Below are 22,135 nucleotides of genomic sequence, written 5' to 3' on the forward strand. Positions count from 1 at the left end.
GGGCTTAATAAGTAAATGTTAATGTGCTGTATCCATAAATTGGAACAATTCCTCCAGTGATTGCAAATGCACAATTTAAGCATCTGTTGTTGCTGCTTGTATGGCATGGTCTCAAGGCCCCCTGCTAGGTTCACATTTTAAAAAGGCAACGTTACTTGATTGCAATGTAAATCTCAAGCCTGCTGATTTTGGTGGAAGTCAATTTTTGAGACTAAAAGATGCTTAACGGTTTTAATCAGAGCTCCACACAAATGATCAGCTCTAAAAAAAAAAATTAGCCGTCATTAGCCAGGGATTTTTAAAAATTTTCTAATAGCTTCTCTTCTCTTGCTGAAGTTACAGGTCTCAGGTTTGTCAAGGATGCCCTTGAGAAAACTGACTTTTTTTTTTATATGTCATATTACATCCAACCAAATAAATTACACTAGTGTCTGCAGTAATTTTACAGTTCGGTAAAGTTAATAAAAAAAACAATATAAACCTCTCGCATGACAGCACTTTTCAAGGTGAATCAACATGCGTGATTAGCCTCTCTCTAATGTTGCCGACACCCAATGATGCATAAAGGCTTGAGGACAAATATATAAAAATCTATCTTTCAAAACTATTTAATGAATGCCGCACATCTTCATTTTTGACATCTTATATACAGTAACTCAGAGGCAGTGCCGGCGTGCACCCAGCTGCATCCTTTATCAGTGACAGTAAGTGGACAGAAGCGCGAGGAAGATTAACTAGAGAATAATTTGGTTTTTGAAGCTGCGGTTGAGGTCTTTGTGAGGGAGGACGATCGAGTTGAGTATAATCACCTCGGAGGGGATGGTCACGTTACAACCTGAGGAGAAAAAGAAAGGCTGTATTTAGTCTGTGCAGTGTAATACAGGACAGAGGACATGAGACATTATATTGCAGTTATATAAAACTGTAATTGTAATATAAAGCTATGATAAAGATATAAAAAACCTTATCTAAGCAACCAAATACTAGAAAATTTAATAACTTCCCTCATTAATTAACTAACTTTTCACTTCAGAGAAGAACTTTAAAAAAAAACAATGCTCACGAGAAAAATACAATCCCCATATTGAATATAATGCATCTGAGGATTGCAAGTTTCACTTAAGATCAGAGCATGCTTACCGAGAATAGTAATTGAAGGTGTGAGTTTTCCTTCTCTAAAGAGGGTCTCGCTGTCAATCTTTGCAAAGGGATCGTTGGGGTTTGGGTCACTTGGGGTTCCTTCTACTCTTGCCCACTTGCCAATGGTGCTGTCCCATCCCACAATGCTGTTCAAAACACAGCAGTGATCCTATAGCAAAAACCAAATGACAAAAAACATTTGAAGGTAAACGTTTTCCGATATCCAAGCATTCAGCATTAGATAACTGTTCAATGACTGTAGAAATCTAAGGGCTTCAGGTATCCACATGTGCTGTGTTAGATACTGTCAAACAGCATGGCTCAATCATATTACTTATAAACTTCACATTAAAAACAGGTAGTGTTTTTTATTTAGAAGTATAGCTCATCTAACAAATTGTCTTTGTAGGCAGTATGCAATGGAAGCCAATAAGTCACCCACAATCTTAATTAAATTTGGCGGCACCAAGTCATCACTGGAGACATGGGATTAAATTATGACAGCCTCCAAACCGTTAAAAATGACATCTTTGTGAGAGGCGCACAGGCAACAATATTTCTGGTGTGACAGCAGGGCTTAAAAGATCAATTCTAGACTAGTCACTGTTAAAGTGTGGATAATGTTTCTAATAAAATGTTAAGATGTCACCAGCAGTGAATGGGCAGATACATTTGCCTTCATCTTACTCAGTTTGAGCTCTAGTTTAATTCCAGATTTAGGAGGTTATAACACTGTGAAGTTAAAAGGCTGCTCTTACTTAACAAAACTCAAAACTACCTTAAATTTAACATTTCACTTATTTATGTGGCAATCTGTTGAAAATGGCATTATCAATTCATGTCAGACAGTATACTGTGCATTATAGTGCACCTCACTGGCTCTAGTTTGTGTATAAAATGGGGCTCTGCGTTGCAACAAGCCCCCGCTGGGCCGTTTCCAGGGGCTCACCTGTAGAGTTGCACCATGAAGGATGATGGATTCTCGAACTCTGACCCCAGCACCAATTGTAACTCCAGTGCCAATAGAGACATTGGGACCCAACTGGAACAAAAGTAAGATAAATCTGTAGGATTTTGTAACACTGTGTATTTTTAAAAACATTTTCTGTTAAAGCAACACTAGAGAACTTTTCCCGCTTCGGTCTCCCTACAGGTTTGAAGCGGAATCGTCCATTACATTGTCCAGTTCATTCAAACCACAGATCGGCTACCCGATCTGGCAAGCGTGCTTAATGTAATGTAAAGGACAATTCTGCTTCCAAACTGTAGAGGGACCGAAGTGGCAAAAGTTCTCTAGTGTCGCTTTTAATTTTATAAGATGCTTACCATAGCAGTGGGATCAATGTTGGCTGTAGGATGAATATAGACATTACCTAGGGAGACGAGAGAACATATGAATGATTTGTCTCCAATATAAAAATGGAACAAAGCTACAGAAGACTAATGCATCTTACCACTTATCTTGGGCCCTCCCTCCTTATTTGAGGCCAGTCTTTCAGGATGAGTTGTGTGATACTGGTTGAGGTACAACCGACTGGCATAAATTGCAGACCTGGGGAAAAAATTAAGGGATTATAGGATTGATATCTATACCATCAATAGGACACAGATTCTTTTTGATTAGGGCAGTAATGTATGGTTTTGATGTTCAAAGCACATTTTAAATGTTAATTGAGGTTTGTTTACGAAAGAAAGTCAAGTGTGTCCAACTGTGTTTAATCTGAACAGTTCAATGTCTCTCCTGTCCTTCAACCTTTCTACAGGCTACGGAGTTGTAACTAAGATAAGTGTACGTCCAGTTGAATGTGACAATGTATGACATGTGCACTCACCCTGCAGATTTAATCTGGCTCCAAAAGCTGAGGGTTTTATAGACGTAGAGTTTGCCCTGTCCTGCCAGGGCAGTGAAAATGTCCTGCTCCAGCCTGATGGCCTCTGCTCGGTGCCAGCCGTTGGTTGGCTCCTCTCTGCAAGAGACAGATCATCAGTTTAAGGCCCTAAATTACAGACCAGGGCCAGGGGCCTCATTTATAAAAATACAATCTTGTGCCCAAAGTTATGGGTTAAATGAACTCCATGACAAAGTTAGGATATAAACAGCAAAACTGAAAATGGCATTCACTTAGTTCAATTTTCACTGCAACATCAAAACTAAACTCCGCCTCTGGGGTATGGTTATCATTACATCAATATTTTTTTTTGAAGAATCAAGTGAAACACACTTTTTTTTTTTTTTTTTTAAATGAGGCACCCAATTTCCCAAAAGGCATGGCCCTAAAGTGGGTGTCCTATATGATAATCTAAATCCTAAGCAGATGATGAGACACTGCGGGCATGGGTTCTCCCTCTGCAACCAACATACCATTTTTAAGTCTTTGTTGACCAACTTTAGCATTCTCCCTGACTACCTAATGAGCAATTTAAATATACAGAATGTGTTGAATATTATAATTTCCTTGTACTAGAAATTGTGCCAGAAAAAGGGAAAAAAACAACAACAACAAAAACGAAGAATTGAGGATGCGGTCTTTGCCTCACTTTAAGAATTGCAAAATGAATCCAGTGGCATCATTACCTCCAAAGTTTTCTTAAAGCCAAACAAAATGTGAATTTATTGCCCTACAACCCAGCCCCTAGATTTAAATGAGAGCAGTGGCTTAAATGCATCAATGTTTCTAACTTTGATGGTATCAGTGCTTGGTTTAAACCGAGGCTGATTACCTAGCAGTGATCCAAAACTTAAGTAGAAGAGTATATATGTTCCATATTAATCAGGGTCTCTGGCATGGTGTATTGTGAGAGCCCCAAGATGAAACAGTGTTAAATATTGATGAAAAGAATATTTTAAAAGATTGCACCCATAATCGAAATTTTACCAAAACGGAGAGGATGTGGTTTGAGGCAAAGTGCTCCCCTAGAGATTTTGCCGTATAACCCATCTCATTTCTATCAAGTACCTCGGATGTGTTTAACAGTTTTGCTGATTCAGTGCCCAGCTTGATTTAAGTGCTATTGATGTTCGCAGGTGAATTATGCAGAGCGTGTTTTGACCTTTGGTAATACATTTCAAGTGTCCTTGCTGTGCCAAATGTTGGGTCTGCTACAGTGAACAGTTGAAAACACAAAAAGTGAAAACACGTGTCAAATCTCCAAAAATGTAAAATAAAAAAATAAAAAATAAAATAGAATAGAATAATCCATATATTTGTCCCATGTGTTTTAAAGGCTTATGTGAGTGAACAGGGTGCAGTCTCTCCATGTGCACATTTATAGGCCATGATGAGACAGGAAGCATTTTCTAATGTTCAGGTTAAACTAACAACTAAATAAATAGACCAAGAATTAGAGAATATAAAATTCAAGATACTTTACACAAGATAAGACAAAATAACCTCTTTATAGTCCCACTGGCAACTGTGTAACGAAGTTTCACCAACTGCATGCTAAGCAATTAGTCTTTGCTAGCTAACCTAAAGAAACAGGGACAAATTAAAAGTAACAGACGTGAGGATGTCAGTAAAGTGTTAGCCCTGATTTGCAAACAATTACAAAATGCAGCATTTGACACTCAGGAGAGCAAGCTTCGATTGGGACGATTTTTTCTGCAGAAAAATTGAACCTAATACCAAACAAACATTGTTTATTTATCTACATGTTATTCAATTGAGTTATGTCTTTCCTCTAGGACTTAAGGCAAACGTTTGACATTTTGGGGAAAATTGTATTCACTATCTGGCAGAGTTAGATGAGAAGATCGATAACTCTCTCTCATATTTGTCCATTAAATATGAAGCTACAGCCAGTTAGCCTAATGTAGCACAAAGACTGGAAACAGAACACAATCCAACTACAAGCACCTCTGAAGGTCACTAATTAACATACTATATTTCATTGGTTTGATCTGTACAAAGACTGAAGTGAAAAAACAAGAACAGGTTATGTGACGGACTGTTTCTTGGCTCTTGCCAAACAACCAAGAAATATTCCAGAACATAACCCACTTTAAATTAGCAAAACATCTTTTGAACTCTTCAGTTTTTGTACAAAACAAACCAACAAGTGTGAATAAGTGGGCGATAGAGGCCCTGGTAGGTGGTTTTTGTTACCTTTGGTCAAAGGCAAGCTAGCTGTTTACACATTTTTGGTCTTTGGACTAAGCTAAGCTTACCGCCTGCTGGCTGTAGCTTCATATTTATAAAACAGATATGAGAGTGGCATCATTCTTCTCATCTAACTCTCAGATAGAAAGTCAATAAGCATGTTTGCCAAACTGTTAAACAATTCCTTTAATCTCTGACAAAGACCCTGTAGTGCCTGTTTCAAGGACAACATTTGGCATTAAGGGAAATAATAAATAAATGCATAAAATAAAAATAAAAAATATAAAAAAACTTTTCGCAAAACGGGAGGTGCATAATTTGGTGAAAAAGGGCACAGGCAACGTTCACAAAGCAACTGGAGCAATCCCAGCCTTACTGTGGGTTATCTTTCTACAGCTCACACCATACACTAAGCGCTCTAGAACTACAGCGTGCAGCCTAAATGTACCGACTTACCCATCATATGGATTTCTGATGATTGTGTGAGCAAACAGAAAACATGGCAGGGAGAAGAAGGGAAGGAAAAAGGACAAATGAAGAGAACCAAAGAAATGGAATAAATGGCATTCACATGCACTCCCATGAGAAAGAGCTTCAACTCACAGCAACATGTCCTGCTGGTTCTTCTGGAAGACGGCGCCGATATGCTGGAAGATGTCTGGTTTAAAGAGGTATATTCCGCAGTTTATGATATCGCTCACAAATGTGCTAGGCTTTTCCACGTAATGCAAGACCTGGATAAAAAACAGCAATTGTTATTTCAAGGTGAAATAGTAATTTGTGACCATTTATGGAAATAAAATCGGAAAAGTGAAATACCTCATTTGATTCCTCGTTTTCAACAATACAGCCGTAATTCATGGATTGCTTTCGGTTTGCCTAATAAGAGAAAAATGGCAGTACAGTTTAAGATAAACCAAATTTTGACATCAAAAAACTGAGACCTGATATTTCATTATATTTAGCATTAGGGCCGCACGATACGAGAGAAAATATATAATTGTCATTATTTTGACTGATAGTGCGACATGATTCACGATATTGGCAGGAATGATAATTTTTGTATCATTATTCTCATTTTCATTAAAAAAATATATTACAATTTAAAAAATGTAAATGAGTGTGATTCATGCAAGGACCTGTACCAAACAAACATTTTTTTTTCTTTAGTCTGTAGAATACAATTTGTAGGCTGGGACGTTTCTGGAGCACCACAATACTAAATTCAGACTGGTTTGACACATATGTTGCCTTTAACAAATATCGCCTCCCCCCCACGATTGGGATATTGAACGCTAAACACAATACGCTTCTTGGAGATTTAAAGAAAGTAACAACCATCGATAGTGGCGTCTCACCGTTGTCCCAAGGATAACAAAGCTGTTTGGTTCTCCGTGTTCCTTTTGGAAGCTGAGCATCTCCGTGAGAGGGAACGCTGAGCAAACATCAGCATTCAGAACAAAGAAAGCTTCTGGACTGCCGGAGACAATCTGATCTCTGAAGTGATAGATGCCCCCTCCGGTGCCCAGGGCAGCATACTCCTGCAAATACCTGTGGGGCAGAGTCAGGAAGAACAGTATACCTGCAGTCAGTCTCCAATGGCAGTGCACCACAGCAGGAAAAGCACCACCACTTAGCATTATCTTAAAAAGACAAATCAATATATTAAGTATTTCTTTGAATAACACGTTCAACAAAGAAAGGTTTTCAAATATGATCAAAGTTCGCGGCATCTTAGCAATAGAACCAAATTTACAACCAGTGTCTTTTCTTTACTGAATGATGTGTAATTAAGAAATAAATAAGTTCTTGTACTGTGAAAATGTCTTAATGGTATGTCTGTACTTGCTTAGTAAGGTACTCATGAGCTATATTGTTTACCTGATGGAAATTTTGAACTTCCTGCTGTGTATTAAACAGGAATCTGGTCAGTTCTTCATTTGGCTGATAAAAGCCGATGAGCAAAATCTCCTTCATATTTGGTACCTTGTAAACCAAAAGATGTTCATTATTGGACGGATTGCATGAAGGGCTATTGTCTGCATCACAACACACACACACAGGGAAAGAAATTATGAACACCAACCGGCAACTGGGCCGACATCCTCTTAACTATTTTAACACCACGTTAGGCTAGTACAGATGAATTAAATTTAAAATTTATTTTTGGATTGATTCAAGTTTAAACTAAAACTGGTTTACTAACTAAATACAATCTCTAACTTGATGTAACCTTTAAACAATCTACTTAAGCTTTCACAATTGCCCTATGCTGTATACTACATTTTCTAATTCTCGGCTGCAAAATGATAGTATTTCAGTGACACTCACCTTGGCACATGCTTCGATGTGATGCTGGAGCATGGGCACACCAGCTACTGGAAACAAGGGTTTGGGCACTTCAAATGACAGCGGCCTGAACCTTGTGCCTGCAAAAGCAACGCCAGTGATTACTTGCGAATCAGATTACAATGCAGATCCCTTTTTCCCGTTCCATGTTTCTAGTGTGAACCAAAACTAAACACACCCCTACAATATATTTGGGGGTGGCAGTAGCTCAGTCCGTAGGGAGTTGGGTTGGGAACCGGAGGGTCACTGGTTCAAAAAGTACGGAATGGACGGTATTGACCAAAAAGTATGGAGTGTGGATTGGTGGCTGGACAGATGCCACTTCACCTCCTGGGCATTGCCAGGTGCTCTTGAGCAAGGCACCTTACCCCCCCAACTGCTCAGGGCGCTGGTTCGGCTGGTAGCCCGCTCACTCTGACATCTCTCCATTAGTGCGTGTACAGATCCTGAGCATGTGTGTGTGTGTGTGTGGTTCAGGACTGTGTGTGATAACTAACAAAGCGTGGACACAGAGTGTAAATTGTAATTTCCCCATTGGGGATCAACAAACAAATTAAAATTAAAATTAAATTAAACTTAAAAAATTTAAATTATAGGTGATCTCTTATATAAAAAGTTAAGTCATTTCAGAAATTTGGTATTTTATGGACAAGCAATTGTCAACAACAAAGCACTAGGGGTACACTAAGGCTTAGCTCAGGGATCTTCCGTTACAGGAGTTTTACAGATGTCTTCCAGCAACCAGGTACGGCAAGATCTGCACACATGCGCAGGTGATGCTGTCTCTCTTTGGAAGTAACCACCTTTGTGAGCAGACTTTCAGTCTAATGAATCTGAACAAGAGCGAACTGAGGAACTCACTGTCTGACTCTCACCTCCATGACATTCTCACTCTGTCAGTAAGTCAGCTGGAACCTGATAATGAGGGACTAGTGAAAAGCAAAGACAGGCTTCATGTCTCCCATTGATATTCCAAGTGATACATTTAAACAGACTTTGTCAAACTTTGAATGTACATCCTCTCTGTGTAGCAGTCAGAGTTGACAGGATAGGACACATGCAGAGGCTTTCCTGTTTTAGCTCTGGCATGCAGTTTTAATCCATCTTCATCTTGTACAATTCTGAACATAGTTGCCGAGCATTGTCAACATTTTCTGCCTTAGATTGTTGTAAGGATTACTACTGAAAACTATTTCTATAAATAAATAAATATTGTTTTCTACTTCAGACGATGGATTTTATTATTCTTTAACATGTGTTCAACTTCAAATTTATGATATGCAAAACATTTCAATTTAAAGGTCCACGAACGTTTAGTTTTGGGCCCTCGATCCACCCTGATTTTTGGCCCTTGAAGGGGAAGCATTCGGGCACCCCTGCACTAAGCATATACAGTAGGTATTCTTATGAACTGCATCGTGGACTGATAGATGCCGAACTCAAGTGTGTCCTCATGATTAAACGTATTACTTAACTCATTCCTGTAGCTAGTTAATGTACAATCATCTTTAAAGATCTATATTTTTCAATTGAGGTACGTTTACTTGATATATTGGGTATAACAGGTAAATGAGCTAATAATAACAGGCAGGCTGAAAACAGTTATAAGCAAAGACTACCTGTTATTTACAACGTGTCAGTTAGCTAGTGTTATGGTCACAATGAAGGCTTAAATGTTGTTATCGTTCGTCTGTGTGGTTTCCTCTCATTATGCCACGTCAGTGACATAAACAAGTTCAGCGGGTTGTTGTTAGCGTTAGCAACCTAGCTCCGCTTTCACCAAGCACGTCTGACTCTGAAAACATGACGCGATACACTTTATTCTCACCTTTCTGGGGGCCCCCAATTAAAATAACCGCCTTCAACATCGCTGACCGAAACGCTGAGATTTGTGTCGGGCAGGTTCAGCTTGAATGCTACACCTGTGGCTGTTTGTTAAGTCTTTCCGTATCCACTTCCTACTTGTGACGTTGACCAGATGAGAATGAAAACACGGAGCGGAGTGCAGTTAGTGAAACGGAGTGGGGGAGAGTCTAAAGACGTGGTTCTGATACAAGAAGACGCAACGCAGTGGGTGTTATTTAAGGCAGGGGCCCCTTAACTGAAAGACAGACGGAGCAGGGACCCCCTTACTACATATCTTATCTAAAATGAAGTTGCATATTAAACTCGGCCTACAATAAAGTGTAGGGCAACCTAAAACCTTACACATAGGCCTAGTTTAAACTGCGTCGAATGCTAAGCTATTAAAATAGCCTAATAATTGTCTGATTTTATAAATCATCTTTTTATATTAAAATATACATGTGACAGTGGCACAGTGAGTCCTTAGTGTATCTGTGGATGGCCTTAGTAACTACCTGACCTTTTTTTTTTTAATTTTTTGAAAAGGCCCTCCTGCCTTGACTCTGAGGTCCCTGATTTAAGGGATATGTTGTATCAATCTGTTTTTTATGATCAATAAAGTAGGCAGCAAAATCATCCCAAATGCAATTATCAGTGCAGAACAAATGTAAAAGGAGACTTAACTATCAGCTGAAACCATAAGAACTATCCAGGTGAATTGATATTACAAAACAAAAAGATGAATGAATGTATCCATATCGCTTTTAAAAGGTAATGTTACATTTCCTCGTTTTGTTTTGAAAGCTTATGAACAACCAGTCAGTTTGCTTATACTTTATATAAAAAAGTAATCATATTAGTACCAATAATATTAGGACAACCATGGTCTTGTTTATAACTACTGAATGTGGTCCAGCAAAAAATGCAGAGCATGTGTTGGAGGTGTGATAACTTGATAACTACAATAGGAAGCAATTGTATATTTCTTTTTCTTTATCTATGATTGATTACAACAAAACAAAAAACAATACCTTGTTACTGAAAATGCCATTATTAGTTTTGAGTTGTGTTGTCAAATCAGATATATATTATATATATATATATATATATATCCTTTGTAGTTATTAATGATCCCGATGTTGTTGATGCATCTGTAATAGGCCTTTTTCACAGCAGCCATTTTGAATCTTAATGACAAAAGCACAGGTGTTACTAACATTAACGATTGCTCTGATTGCAGTTAAATGGAATGGAAGCATTATACTGTTAGGAAAAAAAACTCATTTATACATAAGACTTCAAATCTAGCCCCTGAGGTGGACCCAAAACACAACAAATTGGTTTGTAATCCTACAACTTGTTCAGTTTTATTACACTGCTTTGTCAACATAAAGTTCAGTTCACCTTTTTCTTGTCTAGAGAATCTTTTGCGTGTGCGTAAAGTAGGTTACCGTCTCATTTGAGTTTAGGGAAGTTCTAGCAGTTGGAAAAATAACTCTGCTGTCAGTTTTGAACACTTACAAATACAACAAATAACACATACACAGCTCTAATGAATGAAAGTTTACTTTCATATTTCCTCATTAAAACGTAACCTGAAGTAAAACATGTCTCCCATGCGGTGGTATTCATAACTCAAACATATGCAAATAAGATGGGAATCTGCATCAAACAAACAGAATAACATTTTAGTCAACAACCACCAGGGGACAAGGTACTTTGATACACGCTCTACTGCAGGAGCAATGGAGGAGTTTGAAGAGTGCTCATTTCTCCATCTGCATTACACTTCCTTAGCATGAAAACATACACCCAAAAAAACATTCAAATGTGCATGGGAAGATTTTTTATTATACTGAAATAATGTGCATCATTTGTATTGTCACAGTATAATAAATTCTTCAATATATTAAAAAAATATACAATTTTTATTTCCAAAGTTTTCAAATTGGCTTTAAAACATTCCTTGTGAAATTCTAAAGAGGACAGCAGTCAATGTCACATTGTATTCTCATATAGAAAAAAGAAAATTCTATTTTTTCTAAAGTCTTTCCATCACCATCTTACTCTTAGATATTACAAATTTTAAACCAAAGTAAAAACTGATTGCAAAACATAGTGGATGCTTACTGTACAGATTGCTTGATTTAACATCACCCCGTACGTCATTAAATTATTTCCATCATCCCTTCCACAGCAATTCAGTCATGTTTCATGACAATGTGCTCCAGTGTACCCCTTCACGTGTTGCTGTTCAGGTTCAAGCTGTGCAACTACTTGAAAAACAGTAGAAAAAATGTGCTCCACCTCCAATACCCGTGGGTCCCAGCTAATCAAAAAAATGATAGTGAGTTACAAAATTAAACTCTGTGAGAAAGCAAAACGGGGCCCAATCCCAAAGAACTAATGTCAACAAAATCAGTTTTACATCAATACTTAACTGGCTCTTAGATTCAGCGAATAAAATCCGCATGAAATGCTAGTGTTTGTGATTTCTTAAATAATCAAACCAATACAATGTTGAAAATAATATAACAAAATCAAATATTTACAATAAATTACTCAAGTTCAAAAATCACAACTTCAATGGAGAAGTGAATTACTCCTTAGTAAATCCAGCGTACCAAGGACTTTCAAGTCAGGTTTTTAAAACAATGTAGTACTTGCTTTAACAGTGAACCAGGCAATACAAAAAAAATTACAGTACCTAACATGCTAAATTAACCCATGTCGTATGCAGACCTGTCGTCCCTTCTGTTTCACACACCAGGATCAGAAATGAGCTTGTACCTAAAATTACAGGAAAGGAAACATGCAAATCTATGTTACTGTTAATGTCTCTAAGTTAAAGAGACAATCATTTCTTATTAAAGTTAGTGTGATATACTGTACAGTATGTGGAGAGGAAATAGGCTTAATGTTCAGTATCATGAAATAATGAAGTTGCCACTGTATTCCTAATGGTCAAAAGTTACCCTTTTTTTTTTTTTTTTACAAAACCAGTTTCTTCGAACAGACTTTCATTTCGTACCCAAGAACTCTCTCATCTTTACTTTACAACGTACCACTGTCTAGTACAGGTGAGCTCGTTCCTGTTTGCCAGTGTTTAGCCGTTTAGTGTTTCCACTACTATCTCCTGTTAAAGAGGTCTTTGCGTTTTCGCAGCTCCTCCAGCACCCGGGCCCTGAACTGGGTCCAGTCTTCATCCTGGAACTGCTCGACACCCAGGGCCAGATGGAGCTCCGCACAGTGGCTGCGCAGGAAAGGATTGTACTGCCTTTCTTCTCCGACAGTGGAGGGACACTGAAAATGAAGAGCACGTCAAAAGGCAGCCCTCCTTTAAGTTGATGTAAACGGTGTCACTCTAGCAGTCACAGTGATACACATGCCCTTCATTTGCGGAAGAGAATTGTGGGTAACGAGGGATTTCTGCCAACTTAAACTGGCACGGCTTTGAACTTGTGCCTCTCAGGCCCAATTGAAATGCTGCAAAATATCTCATCGTCAACAATAAATCCCTTTAATCCTTTTAGCTAATTTCATGCATTGAACTGGGCACAGTGATTGCCAATCCAGACGTCAAACCCCTGGATCCCAGAATTTAAAAGCAGCCAAAACAAGGAGATCAAGTGTCAACGTGAATTTCTGCTATTGTATTGTTTCATCTAAAGCTCCCTTTTCGCCACCACATAACAAATTAAATATGTAGCTAATGGATATTAACATATGTTTTATTAAAAGAAGAACTGTCAAAAAGCTAGCGGAGCAAGCCAGCAAGCCAGATAAACCACTATAGTTGCTATTTAGCTTAAACATGTCCCTGTGGGGGGAAAGCACAGGTGTAAATAATAAAAACTAATAATGGCTGACTTCCCTTTAGCTGCTTCAGTTTCAGTGTCCCAGTACTGTGCATGCCACTGTTCTCATAGGTATAAGACATACATATCTATGAGTGTCACACTGTCACGGCTTACTGGGACACTTAGAACAGAGTAGTAGAATGGAACAGAGCTACTGTTCATGTTATCAGTAACAGTTTTTCCTGCTATGACTAGTCAAAATATATGTTGTAAAAAAGGCCTATTGTTGCAAATGTGTGAAACTGGCTCTAGTGCCGTGTTGTATAGATGTCAGATGAAAACTCATCTAAATTCTGGATAGGCACTGCACTCAACAGTGAACCTTTGCTCTGCTGCAGAGTGTATCACAGACGAGACTCGAGTGGGAGAGCCTGGAAGAGGAGCGCTCGGGCACTGACAACGCATTCACTGTAGGCAGGTGATAAACCCTTCTTCCCAGGTGCTGGACAACATGAATCCTCTCTGGAATGGCTACAGAGGCATAACAATGGCCATATATAATTTCTCACCGTGCACAGCTTCTGGCCTCGCTGCTGCAGCACCCACTGAGATTTGCTTTCCCTGGCAGCGTTGCGAGGCTCCACCTCAGCAGCAAACAGTAGGTTGTCTTCTGCATACTCATGACCTGATGGATAGCCAGTGGGCACAAAAATAAAAATCATGTTCACATGCATAACCACACTTAAAATAGGCATACACTCTATAGAAGTCCCCTCTTATAAGACTTTCCTGGTGCAGTATGTCTTTCAAAGTAATCAAGCCACAGCAACACATTCCCACCACCAGCACATCAACATCACACAACACTAACGCACATTGATTTTCCTACCTGGCCATAATAAAGTTCATCACTTAGGGAGGCGACTGTGTCCAGAGAGGACAGCATTGTTGTGGCACTGCCTTCGAACACCCTCCCTGAAAACAACAAGAACAGGATTTACTCAACTCTGGATATCCGCAAGTTCTAGGAGGTGAAAATAATGGTAGGCGCTACAGAGCGCTGTACGCCAAAACCAACAGATTCAGGAACAGTTTCTACCCACAAGCCATTTCTCTAATGAACAGCTGACTTCTTACCCTCAGAGTCAGGTTCAATTCTGGTCAATAACCCAGTAATCACTGTCTCTACAGCCCCTGTTTACTGGTTCCACTTATTTAGTAGTATTCATCATTCTCATTTCTCACTTATTATTTACTATTTATTCATCATTCTCATATCTCACTTATTATTTACTATTTACTCATCATTCCCATTCTCACATCTCTCTTATTTGTTATCCATTCATCATTCTCATTTCAGAACTGTCCATAATGTTCATACTGTTCATATTGTAATATGATAACATAATACTATTTATCCCAGTATCCTTAGACTATGCTCCATATTTAAATACTTTTTATTGAACTCTTCGTTCACTCATGCCTCTATATTGTTCTGTTTAGAGTATGTATATATTGTGTGTATATATTAGTGTGCATATTTTTGTTTTGGTTGTCTTGTGTGTAAGCACAATGTGAGCAACGATGCTCCAAAGAAAATTCCTCGTATGTGTTCTCATACCTGGCAAATAAAGCTGATTCTGATAAATTATTAAATATTCAATTAAAATACTTTAAAGTGGTCAGTTGCTAAGAAATACAAACCATTTCTGATTCAGAGGGCATGGAAGTTATTAATATGAAAGTTATATATTCATATTGTAAATGAGAAGTAAAAGAAAAGGCAAATTCATTTTTAAAGGGACATTAAGCTGTGTAATAAAGCTGGTTGCATGCTACTGACTCGGCAGTACAGCAAAGCATACAAAAGATAGTACTGTATAATGAACAAAACTAGACCTCCAATAACTATATTTAAGACATGTTTTAAAATACTTTTATTTTTTTGCTACTTTTTAAATGATGTTCGAGATCGTAGGGGCCAATTAAAAAAAAAAAAAAGTAGTCAAAAAATGTTTGCATTTATGAATCTTAGGAAATGGACCGCGGCCGACAGAAACACACGCATATTAATTCGATAATAAAGCCGTAAAGTAGGCTCTTTTCAATGTGCAACTTCTCACAATTAGATAGGATAGGAGATAAAAAGTTTACCTGACATGTAACCACGATCAGCTTCGTGGGAAATTAAGAATCAATGGAGCAGAGGACTGACAACCAATCACACTATGACAGACGCTCCACTTAGCACCAACTGCGATGTTTCATTTTAGATGAATGTAGCCGACTGGCAGTCTGGCACACATGGGTGCTCAGCATTGGCTCCTATGTCTTAGATACCTGCAGAGTCTCTAATTAAATTCATTATAGCCATTAGGGAACACGGTAGTAAAAACATGAACCATGTACCAATGAGATTAAAACACAACAACAAAACACATGGTAAGTAACATAAGACATGCTGTAAGGCAGAGATCCCCAACAGGGGGTCCTAAAAATCACTGCAAGCGGCCTACAAATTGTTGTTTATTTTTGAAAGTTTTCAAATGAAAAGGTCTTAACATGAATCTAACATTATTAACAAATATAAATCCACACTGTTGTTAGGCTTTGTGGCCTATGGGTAAGGTAGTCACATCCGCTTGATTTATGGTTGTGCGGAGGCTCCGCGCAGAGCTTTCGCCGTGGCCTACCAAAGTGGGCTGATGTTATACTTGTGCGTTAAAATCCGGTATACACGCCGTTCCCGACCTGTCGGGACAGTGTTGATGTCAGATAAACCTCAACGGGAGCGCCGTAACTATTCATACTATTCATGCTATTTCTACAGACTAGAAGAAGAAAAAAGGTAAACAATGGCGAAGAGAAGAACTTTGAATACTTCAGAATGTCTGCCCAACGATATGATGATCTACTTCACTGGATCAAGCCTTTCATTCACCATAAAAGAACTCATCTTAGCCCAGTATGTTTACGAGTCCTGGGATCCGGTTGCCCTCGAACTCGTCCATGCTTCCCGTTTCCGCTTTGTCGTGCCTCGCTAAAAAAATTAAAGTGACGCACGACCTCTGGTCACGCACTTAAAGTCGAGATCTACGTCTACAAATTGTTATACAGGTCGGGGACAGCAACTGTAAAAAGGCTTTCAGTCGAGCCGGTGTGTGTGTGTGTGTGTGTGTGTGTGTGTGTGTGTGTTTGTGTGTGATGTAGCGAGGGAGTAAGTGGAGAGCGACGGCGATTAGCTTCGGAGCGAGTAGTGACTCTAGAGTCATAGTAAAAGATAAAGTGTCTCCCCTGTGCTTTCTGAACCAGGAAATGAGTCGGGGGAAATGCAACGCTACCAAGCCACAGCCGCGACGTGTACTTACATTTTTCGAGGAGGTGCACGTCAGGCTACAGCGTAGGGTCCGGCGAAGGTTTGTGTCTCCACGTACCTATGTACAGTACGTAGCAACGGACTAGACTTTACAAATAAGTATAAATCAAGCTTAAGTTAGCCATCCACAGATACCACTGTGCCACATGTATGTTTTACATTAAAATATTTATAAAATCACGCAACAATTATTTTGATAGCTTAGTATTGTATGCACTAAAAATGTATATATGAAGGCTTTAGGTTGCCCTACACTTTTTTGTAGGCCAAGTTTTATATGCAACTGTATTTTATACATTAGTAGTAGGGGGTCCCTGCTACATCTCTCCTTCAGTTAAGGGGTCCTTGGTTTAAAAAAACATTAAAGTCCCCTTCTTAAAAGGACCTTTAGTACCTTGGCTTTTTAAGAACCAAATCTGTGTGAATTTGGGGTTGGCATAGCAAAACTAATTTGCATACTTGGACGAAATAGAAAGAGGTACAGATTGATTTACATGTAGCAGTAGCAGGGGGAGTGTTTGGTACAGATGACAGTACTGGACATTGGAGGGGCTAGATAGTCTATGTGTAAGCGTCAGAAGTAGGCACATGAGCCAGAGCCATGAATTTAAAATGCATTCCTGTACAAAACAACTATTCAGCCATCCGGGTACCTGCACAGATAGGATTCTCCCCCAAAAAATACCATAGTGCAGACAGGTCATAAGCACTCAACCACTGTGTTCACAGCCCCCTGATTTCCTTGACCTGGCGATGTGTGTTGCTATGAATATCCTCTTACATTATAACCTTCTGTATTATAACAATTCATTTCATATTCAAGTTATATCCACTTGTCTGCGGGTAGATCTCTACATGAGGACAAGTTAATGCATTTCTTTCCACTGACAGTATCGAGAACATGATGCCACCTATTTAGCTTTGCATTAGCAAACAGCCAGTTTATTATATATAGTCATTCAGTCGCCCATTAGGGCCCATTCACACTAGCAAAAGGGGATCCAGTGATTTTCTGCAGGGTTGTGCAGCGGTGGGAGTGTCACTGAAATGGCCAATTTGTGCGACGTCATGTTGTGTTCTTTAACCCCCCCCCCCGATGTAGAACGAGCCGACTTTATATTTTGCAATTACTGTTTTCCTTTACATCGTTTATAGACCGCACTTGAAGGCAGGTTCATTTCACTTAGAAAGAAAAGAGACGAGGGACTGCGCTTTGTTGTTGCAAAAACTAATTCCTAGGCAGTTCGGTGCTTGTGTTTTCGTTTTCTTCTCCCATTCAAAATGAATGGGCAGACCTGCGTTTTAGCCACAGTGTCTGATGGCTCACGCACGCAGTGTGAATGCAGGCTTAGCAACTACAAAGACCCACATTATGTCTAGAATGACTTCACCAAACACATCAAAGCGGTCTCGGTTGTTTTGACCACATGTCAGTGCTATATGATAATTTCTATGGCTCCCGTTCTGTTGTAACTCACCACAACCCGAGAGGAACACCAGGTCACCAGAGAACAGGCTGGAGGGGGCGTCGACCGCGCGGCCATCCAGGAAGTAGATCATGTGGCCCACTGTGTGTCCAGGAGTGAAGAGGGCCTTAAAGTGCATACAGCCAACTGTGACTGAGTCCCTGTGTGAGAGAGGGCTGGGTACACACAAAAATAGTGCTAAAAGTGCTATAAGGAGAATGTAAAATGTAGAGTTTTTGTGATAGCAGGTTAGCTAACTGATTTATTCTGAAGAAAAATAGAGCTACAATACAGTATCCCTAATAAAATACCCCTTCTTTAAAATGATGTTGATCTTAAAATGTACTTTCCAATCTAAACAAATGGGGCAACAACTAGTTTTCTGGTTTATATTGTGATGTCGATTGTCAATATTCTGGAAAATAGACCAGTGGTTTGGATGATGTCTAGTTTAGGATGGATCCGTTCTTAAGCCATAATCCCCCCGAGGCATATTGGAACAGTTTATCATACCATGATAATGTACCGTGCAGTCAGCTGCTACTAGTGCTGACACAGGGAACTACACAGGACAAACTGAGTCTGTGGGAAGCCGTGTGCTATACTGTGCGAGCAGCGACTTACTGCGTGAGGCCAGGAATGTTATCAGCTGCGTTTCCATAAACTCTGCATGAGCTGTGAAGTTTTTTCAACCCTTTGTTTCCCCCGCTGTGATCCCTGTAACAGAAAGCAGAGGCTTGAAAGTACCGTGGACACATTAGAAAATTGCATATTTGTTTTGGTCTCAGCATTTTCAACCACATACTCTTCATTTGAGTTAAGACTGGAAAGAACATCTGAAGTATAAATGTCATTTTCAAATGGAATCACATTACTGTGGGTGTTTCTCTTAGATTAGCTAGAACACATGTTAAAATAGGAACACAAGCAATTGCGTGGATGGGAACACCATGTTTAACTTTATTCACTTAACAGTGCATTTTTTATAATCTCTCATACTTGGTATATTTAGCCCCATCTCCTCATGTTTTGTTTACACGTAAAAAAAGTAATAAACCACACATCAAAATAACATACAGTACATGTATTAAAACTAAAAAACTCACCAATGCTTGTGTGTACAGAGTATTGCTTCTAAAGTCACTCCCTCTTCCTTGAGAACTTCCTGAAAAAGTACAAGTGCTTTTACTATCAATCTCCATAGAAAACGCTTCAGCAGCATCTGATTCAAAAGCCCAACATACATACAATTGTAATATTAAATAGAAGTGCACTGAAAGTGATGCTGAAATATAAGGAGTCATTTTACAATACCTGACTAAAAGTACAGAAAAGTAAAAAATTAAAAGTGGTTTGTGGTCAAGAATGACATGTTGCATGTACACATAACGCCAATTTTCCATTCTTATTGTACCTATCTACTTGCACTGTGTCAGGGGTCCTTTTCAACGAACCATTTTTTTGAAATATAACCGAACTGATGGAGCACCCATAGGACCATGAATTTTCATCTATATGTCTCACATATTGATTATGTAATTTGGTTCTTTTCAGGTAAAAATCGATATCCACCATTATAGCACTGTAGAGGCTTGGTGACACCTACGAAAATGTTACTCACTAAAACACCATTGTATTTAAACAGATGTGGTACAAAGAGTCAACAATTTCCTGCAATGTTTTGTTCACAACACTTCAACATCCCTCTTGACACAAAGAGGCTAACTGCACAGTCATGAAACTTTCCGAACACAACAATATTCAAACACACACGACATCTAGACACAGACGTCACACGCGCAACCTGACAAACAGAGGCATCACCTGAATGTTTGAGGGTCTTGCAGGGTCGACAACAAACTGCACACTGAGCTGTGTTCATTACCAGATAGCTTGTATGTCAACATACGGATGGGAATTATTTTTAATACCTTGGGGGCAGCAAGAAATTATAATCATCTTATGTCAGGACATATAACATTTCCAGTCAGAACTTAAGTTAGACATTTGGTATTCAAGTAATGTCATAGTGTGTCTTGAATGAGATCACCTTTGCAATGATGGTGATACAAATTTACTATGTAGAATAAATGAATGCTTTATTGTCATTATAACAAACATACAACGGTACTTGTCAACGAATAAAGCATCCTTTGCCTGTTGACACAAAAAAATATAATGAATATAATCAGTATGAAAAATATCAAAATATAAAGGCAAGAATAAAGTGTAGTGACTGCAAGTATACATATATAAAGCAGCTGATAATCCTAGTAGTGTTTACATCGAATACATAATATTGCACGTGATGGATGACAATTTAAGTACTATATTAGTAAATACATTGCCGTAGGAAAGGTTAATGTCTAACAATGGCATGTATGAATGAAATTGCACAGATTCCAGTGTCCTATAGGTTTTTATATAACAGTACAGTATAACAATAATATTGACAGTCGGACGGAAGAATAAGACAGTCCGGGACTGGGGGGGGCGTGGATGGAGCAGTGCATACACACATGCACTATGTTGAACCAACCAACTCTGTGTGTGGACGGCACTCAGCATCACCCCACAATAACCGAGGAACCACTGAGCACTATGAACAGCTGTACAGTCCAGACTGCTACATACCATTGAACTCCATGGCCTGAGCTGTGGAATGTCCAGCAGGGAAATTTTCTCGAGCTTTTCTCATTTGTCTCTTGTAGAACATGTAGCCAAGTCTGGTCCTCGTGTAGAGTGTGTACCTGGGGAAACAATTCAAAAGGCTAGGAAACATTGTGTGTGGTGGCAGAGGTTAATAATGTTAACCCCACCATGTCACCAAATTTCAAAAGGGGGTCACGCTTACTCAAGTGAAACATCTGCTAATTTAGCATGGCTAAAGTGCTAATCAGCCACATTATTATTGGTTAGAATACCACGACAGATCAAAGCTTTTTTTCCGATTCGGAAAATGCCTTCCACCGAAGTTCCACCAAGCTGCACTCATTCTGAGATAATTCATTGATTTCAATAATTAGCCTACATTATTAACAACGTCTCGTAAAATAAACTGGTCGTCAAAATATACGTTCATGGCTCGTATGTATGTCGAATAAATATCGTTTTAGGAAAGGCTTTAGGCCAAAATGTCAGGGATAGTACTTTTGTCGACTTAAAATAGGTGGTACGGCCTCTCTTAATAATACGAATGGATGTTGCTCAGCTCGAGAATCACGACGATGACAACCCAATCTTGTTTAATGAAGGAAGGTCATATACTCACGCGATTCGGAACAACGGCTTCTCCGTGCGGGCCATTATTTTGCTCAACAATTTTCTCCAGAGCACTTCGCGTCTGTAGCGAACACATAAACAGAAGAAACAGAAGAAAGATGCGGTGGCAACTAGCGTTATCAGGGACTCAGGAAGCGCCATAGCCTCTGCAGGGGAACGTAATGACGTAGAAATCCCGGAAGCGCGATGATTTAAAAAAAAACAAATAATGAATATAAAAAGAAACGTATTGTGTTAAAAAAAAAAGACGGAAAAAAAGTCGCCTGTTTTTTTTTCTTCCAGAAACGTAAACTTAAATTTTGTGTCAATAAAATTACATTCATGGCTTTAATTTAACTTCATTTTAGGTTTAGACATTCATTCAAACTCAAATTATTCCCCTTCAAAGTTACACCGCAAACACAAATTAATAAATTGTAGCCTACTACGATTTATCTATGTGATATGTAGGCCCAGGACTTCATTCCACCTTAATTTATGAATTATATTGCTATACGGCGTCACGGTCAGAATGGAATAGAGCCAAGTTTCAATGGAGAATTCTAAATAATTTAGCGACGTATAACTGTCCTTCTGGGACACTGATTAACATTAGGCTATAGCTATAGCTAAAGGTGAAACAATATAGGCTGTATGATAACGTTTGGGTCAATTTAGAGGGAAATTTAAAAAGCCTTAGAAAATAAAATATTCTCAGGATGACTGCTTAAAAAATAAAATCAACTCAACGTTGGAAGTAGTAGGCCTACCTAACATCTAACTAAATGTGTGAAACAA

The 22,135-nt window shown here is 38.9% G+C and overlaps 2 protein-coding genes across 2 annotated transcripts; both read right to left on the minus strand.

Annotated features, from left to right (window-relative positions):
• Positions 1–217: 217 nt before the first annotated feature.
• Positions 218–9,630, minus strand: gmppaa (GDP-mannose pyrophosphorylase Aa). Its single transcript, XM_032530115.1, is given in 13 exon segments — positions 218–835; positions 1,141–1,309; positions 2,090–2,182; positions 2,467–2,513; positions 2,595–2,692; positions 2,973–3,107; positions 5,844–5,974; positions 6,060–6,119; positions 6,599–6,791; positions 7,122–7,138; positions 7,140–7,226; positions 7,572–7,669; positions 9,418–9,630. Coding segments are annotated over 13 exon segments (1,269 nt in total). The 5' UTR covers positions 9,458–9,630; the 3' UTR covers positions 218–734.
• Positions 9,631–10,984: 1,354 nt separating this feature from the next.
• Positions 10,985–21,576, minus strand: pnkd (PNKD metallo-beta-lactamase domain containing). The gene is given in 10 exon segments (XM_032530342.1): positions 10,985–12,737; positions 13,804–13,919; positions 14,124–14,141; positions 14,144–14,209; positions 18,089–18,252; positions 18,701–18,793; positions 19,183–19,241; positions 19,850–19,854; positions 20,711–20,826; positions 21,348–21,576. Coding segments are annotated over 10 exon segments (963 nt in total). The 5' UTR covers positions 21,500–21,576; the 3' UTR covers positions 10,985–12,563.
• Between the last annotated feature and the right edge of the window lie 559 nt (positions 21,577–22,135).

Source organism: Etheostoma spectabile, chromosome 11 (genome assembly GCF_008692095.1).
Source record: "Etheostoma spectabile isolate EspeVRDwgs_2016 chromosome 11, UIUC_Espe_1.0, whole genome shotgun sequence".
Lineage (NCBI taxonomy): Eukaryota > Metazoa > Chordata > Actinopteri > Perciformes > Percidae > Etheostoma > Etheostoma spectabile.